At 51.7% G+C, this 10,855-nt stretch overlaps 1 protein-coding gene across 1 annotated transcript; it reads right to left on the bottom strand.

The window, feature by feature from the left end:
• Window positions 1–233: 233 nt before the first annotated feature.
• Window positions 234–10,804, bottom strand: LOC116506691 (alpha-2-macroglobulin receptor-associated protein-like). The gene is made up of 8 exons (XM_032214552.1): window positions 10,590–10,804; window positions 10,305–10,449; window positions 5,350–5,474; window positions 4,384–4,504; window positions 3,651–3,815; window positions 3,143–3,225; window positions 1,438–1,614; window positions 234–493 (listed from the first exon to the last, which is right to left on the bottom strand). Exons 1-8 carry the CDS (start codon window positions 10,755–10,757, stop codon window positions 428–430), a joined length of 1,050 nt encoding a protein of 349 aa, XP_032070443.1. The 5' UTR covers window positions 10,758–10,804; the 3' UTR covers window positions 234–427.
• Window positions 10,805–10,855: the final 51 nt, after the last annotated feature.

Here is a 10,855-nt window from a genome sequence, read left to right as displayed (position 1 = left end):
AGAGGGTTTTACATTCGGAAGCTTCTGCTTGACGGAGCCCCAACAATAGCAGTTAGCAGTTAGACTTATATACCGCTTCATAAGCGGTTTACAGAGTCAGCATATCGCCCCCACAGTCTGGGTCCTCATTTCACCCACCTCGGAAGGATGGAAGGCTGAGTCGACCCTGAGTCGGTGAGATTTGAACTGCAGAACTGCAGTCAGCTGAAGTAGCCTGCAGTGCTGCATTTAACCACTGCGCCACCTCGGCTCTAACAAGCATCCAGAACTGCTATGAAGAATCCCCACCTGGGTGGAATCGGGACTTAAAGACTTTTATCAGGAAAACACCGCCCCCCCCCCCAATTGTCAGTGAAGAGCTGCGGCAGAAGCCCAGGGAACATCTACGTTTCAGGACTGAATGATGAGCAATGATGCAAAGGAAGCTTCAGAGTTCGTTGTGCTGGAGGCCTCTCGAAATTCTGCCGGACAAATCTTGCAAGTGTTTCTTGACCTGGAAGGAGAAAATGGATCTTATTCAACCTAAATAGATTTTAGACATTTCAGCTCTAATTTAACTTATTTATTTATTATTTATTTATTATTTATTAGTTAATTTATTAGTTAATTTATTAATTAATTTATTAATTAATTTATTATTTATTTATTATTTATTTATTTATTTATTTATTTATTATTTATTTATTAGATTTATAGGCCGCCCAATCCCGGAGGACTCCGGGCGGCTAAACTAAACTTAGTTTATATCTGCCAATCCCAAACCACTCTGCCCTTTCATTTAAAAAAAATTTTTTTTTTCTGCTTCAGGATTTTAAAACCACAGGATATGGATTGATAAAGGAAGGTGTGCTCTGCTTCCTTGGCTGCTCTACATTTCTGGAAATAATTCTGACTTCCCTGCCCTGAAGGTCCCCACAGGTGCTCTGAGGAAAGGTACCACCCGGAGGACAGGAACTGGGAAGCGCCCCACAGGGAGACCCAACAAACTCAGTAAATGCCAGGGGCCCATCAGCTGGTCACCCGAGGGCCACATCCCTTCTGCTGCCATGGTGGTCTCCCACATACCCACCCTGCATTATCTGGTCAGGGTCAAAGCCTATTGCTATGTGGGAGTGGAGGGAGAGGGCTTCACAAGGCTCGCGGCAGCCTCCGAGGGGACTCTGGCCCAGAATGGAGGGGCTTGGGACCACCCCACCCAGACCAGCACAGCTGCTCCCTCTCCTCTTAACGCATTTCATGATGCCAGTTTAATTTCGGTTATAATAATTTTATGGTTTGGGATTTTTTTCTTAGTCTGGAACCCAGGCAAGAGATGCAGTCCAGGTTAGATGGGTGAGGATTTAGCAGCTTCTCTGCCCTTGTGTCCTACCCACCCACCCACCCACCCACCCCCCGGGAGGGGCAGAAAGCCAGAGCAGAGGCCTCCCTGCTGCCCACCTTGTAGCCCAGCTCTTTCGTCTTCTCTTCCAGCATCGTGTATTTCTCCTTGTTTCGGCTGAGATGCTCCTTGTCCCCCGTCCCCTCCACGTGCTTCAGTTTCTGGTGGGAGATCTCCAGCTGCTTCTGATAATGGTGGTGCTTTTCCACTTTGGCTTCAAAATGTTTCAGTTCTTCCTAAGATGCAAAACATGCCTCTGTCCAAATGGGCCCTCGTCAGTCATGCGAAAACCCAAAAAGCCAGCCACTCCAAGCCATACCAGCACTTGCCACCTTCCGCAGGCACAGCAACACAACCCCACAAACCGTCTCAGCTACAAACAGGCCAACCACTCAGGCCCTTTTCAAAATGGGGGGGGGGGGGAGGCAGCCGCTCTGGTTATGGAAGACTTCCTAGTCCTGAGCCTCGGTGGCACAGTGTTATAGAGTACAGTGCTGCAAGCTACTTCTGCTGGCTGCCTACAATTTGGCAGTTTGAATGTCTCTCGGCCTTCCGAAAGTCTGTTAAGACCAGGCTGTTCCGGCAAGCCTGGGGCTACTGATCTGGATTGACCTTCAGCCCCACTAAGACCGAGTGCATGTTGTGTCCTGTTTTAATCTGTATTGTCTTATATTTAAAATTTTTAATATCTTCTTTTTTAAACTGTCTTTTATGTAAGCCGCCCAGAGTCCTCCGGGATTGGACGGCATACAAATCTATTAAAATTGACAAATTGACCAGGCTCAAGGTTGACTCAAGGACCCAGATTGTTGGGGGCAATATGTGGACTCTGTAAACCGCTTAGAGAGGGCTGTAAAAGGGTTCCACCACAAAACCGCGCTCGACTAAACCGCGCCCGACTAAACCACGTCGCTGACACCAACAGGGCGACAACAGCGCGGAGATAGAAGCACGCTATAAACCCTAAACCTAAAATTAACCGCTAAACCTAACCCTAACCCCCCTAAACCTAATCCTAAACCTAACCCTAAACCTAACCCTTAACCTAACCCTAAACCTAACCCTTAACCTAACCCTAAACCTAACCCTTAACCTAACCCTAAACCTAACCCTAACCCTTAACCTAACTCTAAACCTAACCCTAAAGCTAACCCTAAACCTAACCCTTACCTTAAGTTGAATCGGCTTGCTTTCAACGCGCTATTTAAAGCACCCTTCTTTCTCCGTGCTGGCTATTGTCGCCCTGTTGACGTCAGCAACGCGGTTTAATCGGGCGCGGCTTAGTCGAGCGCGGTTTTGACGGGTCACGCTGTAAAAGCCCCGCGAAGCGGTATATAACTCTTAAGTGCTATTGCCGTGCCAGAGAAAATACACGAGTAAGTCAGCTGAGCACTCCAAATGTGCAAACTTACAAGTTCCAGATCGTTCACCGGACAAGGGCATTGCCTGGACATCCACCTGTTGGGGACACCCTCCGGTGGGACTCTGCACTGACCGGGTGGCTGGATTCAACGGCCCCTTCCTTTCTAGGGACCAGCCATAGGGCCGCGGGTGCTTTCAAGAGCCATGGGAAGAGTAAACATCAGGGGCCTTTGTAGTACCTATGCCTGTCCTTAGTCTGTGGAAAGGGGCCCTGGGCGGTGCACCATTGGCGGCCACGAGCAGCCCAGCCCCGTGAGAGAAGTGCCCTCTTCGAAGGGCAGAGGTCAGGGGCCTGGCCTCTCACGCACGAGCAAAGGTAATCAATGCACCCAGGCTGCCTACCCGAAGGGATTCGAGCTCTTTCTCTGTGAAGTTAGTTGACTGAGCCAAATCCCACAAGTCCATCACACGGGGCTCCTCGAATTCTGGAGGAGGAAAAAAAGACGGATTTTCAGGGCTGAACACAACGTCGGCCGATTATCAATTATCTCTGTGTGTGTCTGCAGAGACTTCCGCAGGATGCATTTGGGGAAAAAGGCAGAGGAAAAGTGCCGAACCCCGTGGGTGACTGGCAGGGGCGGTCAGAACCGTCCTGGAAGAAGGGCTGAGACCGCCTGGCCTTTCCTGGCCAATCAGAGGTCCTCCCAGCCGGCGCCCCTTCCAGCCTCAGAGCAGCTGCAGACACACCTGGGGCTTCCTTCCAGAGCCTCCAGGCAGCCAGCCCCACACTTGGCCCTTAGGCCAACTAAGAGGGAGGAGTCCCTGGGCCTGCTGCTTGGCCGCCTCCCCCGCCCTGCCCACCACCACCTGGTCAGCCCAAGGGAGCCCCAGAGGGGGAGGGAGCGCCTACCGCTGGCAGAATCGTAGCCCTGGTGGCTGACTTTGCGCAGGCGCTCGAACCCCTGGTTGATGCTGTGCAGCTGCTCCTTGAGCTCCGAGTGTTTGCGATGCAGCAGCTCCTTCCAGGCCGCGCTCTCTTCCTCCAGCGGCTGGTCGATCGTGTTTTTGTGGACATCTGCGAGGAGAGGAGCTGGCACCAACCCAAGGCCCACCTGGGGCCCAGACCACCGGTCTCACAGCACACAGGCCTCACTAGCCCCGCCCGGATCAACATTCACGAAGGTAGGGAGAAAACACGGGGTCTCTTGCTCAGAAGAGCGCGGGGGGGGGGGCTCCTGCCAATTCGCCAGAGAAAGGCCCTGCAAGTGGAGAGGGGGGGGCTGGATCTTCAGCAAAGGTGGTGAGGACAGAAAGGGGAGCAGAGGCTCCCTTGGGCGTCTGCCCTCGTGCCAGCTCTGGATCTTCAGCAAAAGTGGTGAGGACAGAAAGGGGAGCAGAGGCTCCCTTGGGCGTCTGCCCTCGTGCCAGCTCTTCTTCCCACTGGGCAGGAGCCTCAGAGCCAAAGGGGAGACACGGATTCCCCCTGCCAGACTGGAAAGCAGTCCCAGTCACTGGCTTCCTGCTTAGAGACTGCTTCTCTTAATGACAGAACTGACAGTGACAACTGTAACTAAACAAGGGCCACCTGAACCAGCCGTGCGCCTATCACGGCTTAGGGGGGGCCTCCCTGCCATTCTCTGTACCTTCTGTCCGACTCATGGTCTCCAGCAGGATGTTGTATTCGTGGACTTTCTCTTTGTGGTGCTGGAATTCCCTCCACAACTTCTCCAGTTCCTCATCCGAGAACTTCCCGGAGCTTCTGGCCTGGGAGAGAGATCCAAGGGGAAGCCGGGGTGAGGGTCACTCCCAACTCTTTCCCTGCTCAGTGGAAGAATCGCTTCCGAAAACTATTCAATAGGATATTGAAGATAAGATTTCCTGGGGGGAATCTAACCATTTAATATTTTAGCTTTAATTAATATTAAAATTAAACATTAACACAAGTACTTTTAATATTGAATTTTTAACACTGCTTTTATATATTTATATGATTCTCACAGAAGCTGTATGGGATTATTGTATGGCACCCAAATTGCCTTTGGTGAGATTAGCAGCCATTTAAAGTTGATAATTAACCTCCTTGAGATTCTCTTCTCTGGAAAGAGATTTTGCTACTGGGCATCACTCCCGCCCCCCAGTTCTAAGGGAAGGGGGAGCTGCTACAGAAGGCGGGCATTCTTCTGGGCCAGCAGCAGGCAGCCCAAGGGGGGTCTCCCAGAGCAGGAGGAGGGCAAGATCGGCTGCCCCCAGCCCGGTTACCGGAGTGTCCCTGTGGGATGAGAATGACGGGCACCACCAGGAATAGGCAGCCAATCTCTGCCAAACGGGGCTTTGGGGAGCACAAATCTGGGTGGCGGGGCAAGAGCATCATTGTAGCCCCTTAAGGCCCTAAACAAAAGGAGGACTCACTATCCCTCCCAACCAGGTTATAGACTGCAAAAATGGGTGGGAAACTTTCTCCCCGCAATACAACTGAGCCTCTTGTCCCCTCAAGTATGGCTCTCCAGAATTCCATCTCGGAAACAGTAAACGAATCTCTGAATCAATGAAAACCGGAAGTCCTCCTCTAAGTCGCCCCCCCCCCCCCCCCCCCAAGGCTCCAGACAAACCTTGTTCCAGAGTTTCTCCAGCCGGGGGTCACCAAGGCCATCCTGCGCGAAGCCTTCCTTGATGTGGTTGGTCTCCCATTGCTGCCCCTCCTTCTTCCCACTCAAGCCGTATTTAGTCATAATTACTGGAGGGAACCAAACAAGAAGGCGGTTTTTGCACAGACCACTAAGGTTTATTTTCAGTTTTGTGAAACTGGGAGTGAGCAGCCAGTGGACTCTTTTGGGGGGGGGAGCATCTAGTGCTTTCTGTATTTTGGGAAATTCCACCCACCAGCCGTAGAGTGGACTGACCCTTAATCTGATCCACCAAACGACGTATTTTGGACAAAAAAAAGTGCACATTCAGGACCATTTCGTATAGGTGGTGGCAGGTGCTGCCTTTCTGGAAACATCCTGCTTCAATTTGATTGAATTGAATTGAATTTTATTATTTGTATGCCGCCCTTCTCCGGGAGGGACTCAGGGCGGCGAACAACTCAAAAGGGGAAAAGGGGAACATAGAACAGAATACAAGTAATTAAAATAACCAAGAATCACACAACCACACAAGTCGAGAGGGGAGGGGAACTCATCAACCCCAGGCCTGTCGGAACAGCCAGGTTTTAACAGCTTTCCGGAAGGCCTGGAAAGAGGTGAGGGTCCGAATCTCTGCGGGGAGTTCGTTCCAAAGGGCTGGAGCTGCCACAGAGAAGGCCCTCCCCCGGGTAGTAGCCAGATGGCATTGGCTGGTGGACGGAACCCGGAGGAGGCCGACCCTGTGAGATCTAATGGGTCTTTGGGAGGTAATTGGCAGCAGGCGGTCTCTCAAGTACCCAGGTCCAATACCATGAAGGGCTTTATAAGTTACGACTAGCACTTTGAAGCGTATCCGGAGACTAATCAGTAACCAGTGCAGCTCGCGGAGGATAGGTGTAACGTGGGTGTACCGAGGTGCACCCACAATCACTTGTGCGGCTGCATTCTGGACAAGCTGAAGTCTCTGAATGCTCTTCAAGGGCTGCCCCATGTAGAGCGCATTGCAGGAGATTGGACGCAGGGGTCAGCGATGGGAGTTAAGGGAGGGACAACTTGAACTTAGGGATTTTGGCAAGCGATTCTTGGTTCTGGCTGTACTTTACTGCAATACACTTGACTTCTATTAAACAATGCCTCTCTCAACAATTGGAGCCAAGGATCGTTTCTAATGTTTAAACTGTGGCCAGGCCTGAAAACAATTAATGATCAACCGGTTCAGGCTTTGGAAAAAAAAATGCAGTTCCTCTGATCGCACAGCAACACTGAAGAGAATCAGTCTTAGGAGGGTCCTAAACAGCTGGAAGAATGGTTCGAGGTTCATTTTATTTATATGCCACCCTATTCCCAATGGGACTGAGGGCAGCACACAAACCCAAGGAGGGGAAGGGAAACACAAAACTACAACAAAAAATACAGAGCATTTAAAATAACCAACAGCCACACGATTTGAGAGGGGAAGGGAACTCATCGACCCCAGGCCTGCCGGAACAGCCAGGTTTTAACGGCTTTTCGGAAGGCCTTGAGAGAGGTGAGGGTCCGAATCTCTGCAGGGAGCTCGTTCCAAAGGGCCGGAGCCGCCACAGAGAAGGCCCTCCCCCGGGTAGTAGCCAGATGGCATTGGCTGGTAGACGGAACCCGGAGGAGGCCGACCCTGTGCGATCTAATGGGTCTTTGGGAGGTAATTGGCAGCAGGCGGTCTCTCAAGTACCCAGGTCCAATACCACGAAGGGCTTTATAAGTGACGACTAGCACCTTGAAGCGAATCCGGAGACCAATCGGTAACCAGTGCAGCTCGCGGAGGATAGGTGTAACGTGGGTGTACCGAGGTGCACCCACAATCACTCGCGCGGCTGCATTCTGGACAAGCTGAAGTCTCCGAATGCTCTTCAAGGGCTGCCCCATGTAGAGCGCATTGCAGTAGTCCAGTCTTGGACGGATGCAGCCGGATAAATTTAGGGAACAAATGCAAATTCCCAGATTTGGGCAGGGAAATATCAAGGGAGTGGACATAAATAAATGGAATTCATCCAGAGCGGCAGTGTGCAAAACAGACCTGGGTGCCTTGGGGATCAAAAGCCATATAGAAGCCAACAGCGAATGCATCAGCATTTAAAAAGCACAAAGCGACCCCAGGTGGGTCCAGATAGGCAGAAGGCAAAGGCCTTGCGAGAGAAGTCTCCCTTTTGCTTTGCTCAGGCCACAGCAGGAGACCCAGCCAGTTCTGGCAGGAAAGACTTTGGCAAACTGAACCGCCCAAAACAGAGCCCCACCCCCCCAAAAAAAGTGGGGCCAGGAAGGAAAAATGGAAAAGGCAGGCTTCAGTCCAGTTGAACTGTGCATTTAGAGCAGTGTTGTAATATAGTTCCTTGTGTAGGTGTGGGACACCCATGGCCCAGTTCATCCCGGACATGCAGAGCCACGCTGAACCACACAGGAGAAAACAAACTCCTAAAACTCCATAACATTCTGATAGTTCATAACATAACATCCTGAGATGTGCCCTACCAATTACGCCCAGGATTTGACCATATATAGACAGAACTTCCCTGAACAGTAGATTAGAAATTGTACTTTTACAGGCTGTCTTAAGTCACATGCTGATTGCTCCTCCTGCCTTTGTCCTATCTCAATAAAAGGGGCTCCCAGACCCCCAATCTGGGTCGCTCCATCCCGAGAAAGTTCATGTCCGTGTCTTTTCTCAACATTGGCCTCATGGGCGAACCACGGGTACTTCGCACTTTTTCAAACTGGACTTTGCTTTTCCTTGAATTCATTTCGCTTCTCATCCAAGAAGCTTCCTCGGTCCTGGCTGAATTGTGAGGAATGAAAGGATTTCTATTCCTTGCATTCATCTGGTCATTAGCCCTCTTTCTGAGAATCCCCAAGGGTGCTTGGAGGTTTGTATGTGCTCAGGGTCAACAGAATCAGAGGGGTCTGGAGCTGTGGGAAATTACCCCATAATTGGCTGGGTGAAATTAGCTGGGATCAATAGGATAGGATAGAATATTCTATCTGGATCAATTCTATCTGGATCAAAGAGTCCCAGTGAACATTTGCCAAGAGCCATATGGAAAAAACAGTCCTGGGAAAGCTTTTAGATAAGGAAGCCGAATTCATTTCGAGTGTCTATGTGAATAGCAATACACAGATACACACAGAGATGAGAGGCCTCTATTATCTGAGATATAAACACACAGAATTAGCCTTGCATCCTTTTGCCGCCTCGTGTAACAAATCAGTCACTCCCATATGCCTAATGTGATTTACAATTCTATACTTCCTAACTTCCCCTTATCAAAGAGTACCCTTTGTCCCTCCTCCCTGCCTTTCTGCCAGAATGTGTAATCAAGAAGTGATTTGTAACATACTGTGAGATCCTTTGTTTGTATTAAACTGCTGACTAGCTTTCTTTGAACTTTCCTAATAAAAAGTGTTCTGGTTTAGCCAGTCTGCAGTGTGTGTGTGTCTCATTGCCAAAGCAGCCTAGGAATTAGAGATTCGTGAAGTGGACCATCGGATTGTGAGAATGCTTGTATTCCCAATGCAAGCTCACTCTCACATGGAGCCTTCTTGGAACCGCTGAAAGAACTCTCCACTCTTTCAAACCAGTGGTCCTCTCTGCCCAAAGTATTGTGACAATGAAGCCCGAAGAGAAGAGCTTGTCACAAAAGAAAACAGCAAATATGAGCTAGGTAAATAAAGACATAATCCAATTATTGCTGGGAAAAAGAGACTTTTGCTGTCCTGTATTTACTTCTTACTGCTCGATTTTCCTGCCTCTCTGACCTTTAGCACCGGATGACCAGTAATGAAAGACAATGCATCCTATAGTTAAATAGAACTAATTACGTTAATAGTTAATAGAACTAGTTAAAAGACTTTCATCCCTCTGTTGTCTCTTAATCTTGGTGGGCTTTTTGTATAAAATGTTTAACTTGCACTGTTGAAATACTTTAATTATTTATCTGCTTGCTCTTTTTATAATCTGTAAGCCGCCCAGAGTCCCCTTACAGGGAGATGGGTGGCAGAAACATTTAAGCAATAAGTAGTAAAATAAGAGCCACCGCTTGTTCCTCGTACAGCGTCTTGAGAAGAAGAGGAGGATAGAGAATCGCCATACATGGGAAGGGGAGACCGACCATGGAGAGAAGGGCTCGATTTAAACAGGGGCGCCGAGTTGAGAGCAGCCCAAAAGCATGGGAAGGGGGGCGGAGGGACGCAGAATCCAGGAGCCCCTCAATGGGAGGGAAAGGGCTGACCTGGAAGCGGCCCGGCGGGGAAAGGGCAGCCGGGGGACTCGGGCGACGCTGGGGAGCCCAACTGCGGGGTTAAAGGCCAACCACGAAGCCCCCTCCCTCCCCGCCCATTAGCCTCCCCGGAGTTAATAGGTGAAGGCCGGTGATGGATTAACTGGGAGGGGCGCCTGCCAGAACCACCGGAGGAGTAGAAAGAAAGAAAGAAAGAAAGAAAGAAAGAAAGGAGGGAGGGAGGGAGGGAGGGAGGGAGGGGAGGGGAGGGGAGGGAAGGGAGGAAGAAAGAAAGAAAGAAAGAAAGAAGGAAAGAAAGAAGGAAAGAAAGAAGGAAAGAAAGAAGGAAAGAAAGAAGGAAAGAAAAGGAAAGAAGGAATGAATGAAGGAAGGAAGGAAGCCCCCTCCCCTCCCCTTCGCAAAGGAGGCGAAGAGCAAAGGGGGGGAGGGGGGAGCTGAGACAGGCTATCGCCAGGGGTCTCCAACCTTTGGCCCCTTTAAGGCTGGTGGACTTCAACTCCCAGAATTCCTCAGCAAGCAAAGCAACGCAAAGCTGTCTGAGGAATTCTGGGAGTTGAAGTCCACCAGCCTTAAAGGGGCCAAAGGTTGGAGACCCCTGGACCAAACCAGGGGGGGGGGGGCGCGAAGGAAGGCGGGGGAGGGGGAAGGGGGGGTTAGCGGCTCCTGTCTCACCCTCCAGGCGGCGCCTCAGTCGGGCCTCCCGCTCCCCGTCCTCGTCCATCCCGGCCGCCTTCAACTTCTTCCAGCTCAGCTCGTCTTTCTCCTGCAGCCGCAGGTCGCTGTGCAGCTCGGCCAGGCGCACCGCCGGCAGCCCCACCTGCCCGCAGGGAGGGAGAGAGGCCGCCGCCGCCCCGTTAGCCCCGCCGCCTCGCCTCCCTTCGCCGCCCCCCCCCACGCCTGAGCCCCTTGGTTTGGTCCAGGGGTCTCCAACCGCCCGCCACCCAGCCAGCCACTCACGCGCTGCGCCTTCTCCCACAGCTGGTTCAGGCGCACCAGGCGGAACTCGGCGGAGGGGGAGGAGGCGGCGGCCTCGTTGGCCTCCCGCGAGTAGAGCCCGCCGCCCGCCTCCGTCCCCGCCAGCAGCAGCTTCAGCAGCAGCAGCAACGGCAGCACCGGGGCCGCCATGACGCTCCTCGGACTACGCGTCCCAGCAGGCGCCTCGCCCCCTTCGCGTCTCCAGCAGGCCCCGCCCCTCAGGCTGGGCGGAGCCTCGGCGGCCGCGC

This window comes from Thamnophis elegans, chromosome 3, assembly GCF_009769535.1.
Source record: "Thamnophis elegans isolate rThaEle1 chromosome 3, rThaEle1.pri, whole genome shotgun sequence".
In the NCBI taxonomy this organism is placed as follows: domain Eukaryota; kingdom Metazoa; phylum Chordata; class Lepidosauria; order Squamata; family Colubridae; genus Thamnophis; species Thamnophis elegans.
This window is presented reverse-complemented; position numbering and strand designations above follow the sequence as displayed.

What these genes read in the sequence shown, in the direction of transcription:
- LOC116506691 (XM_032214552.1), bottom strand. Translation starts at nt 10,757, where the DNA reads ATGGCGGCCCCGGTGCTGCCGTTGCTGCTGCTGCTGAAGCTGCTGCTG. An exon ending in TGTGGGAGAAGGCGCAGCGC is followed by an intron (nt 10,450 to 10,589) that starts GTGAGTGGCTGG and finishes CCCTGCGGGCAG; the next exon opens with GTGGGGCTGCCGGCGGTGCG. An exon ending in AAGAGCTCGAATCCCTTCGG is followed by an intron (nt 1,615 to 3,142) that starts GTAGGCAGCCTG and finishes TTTGCATCTTAG; the next exon opens with GAAGAACTGAAACATTTTGA.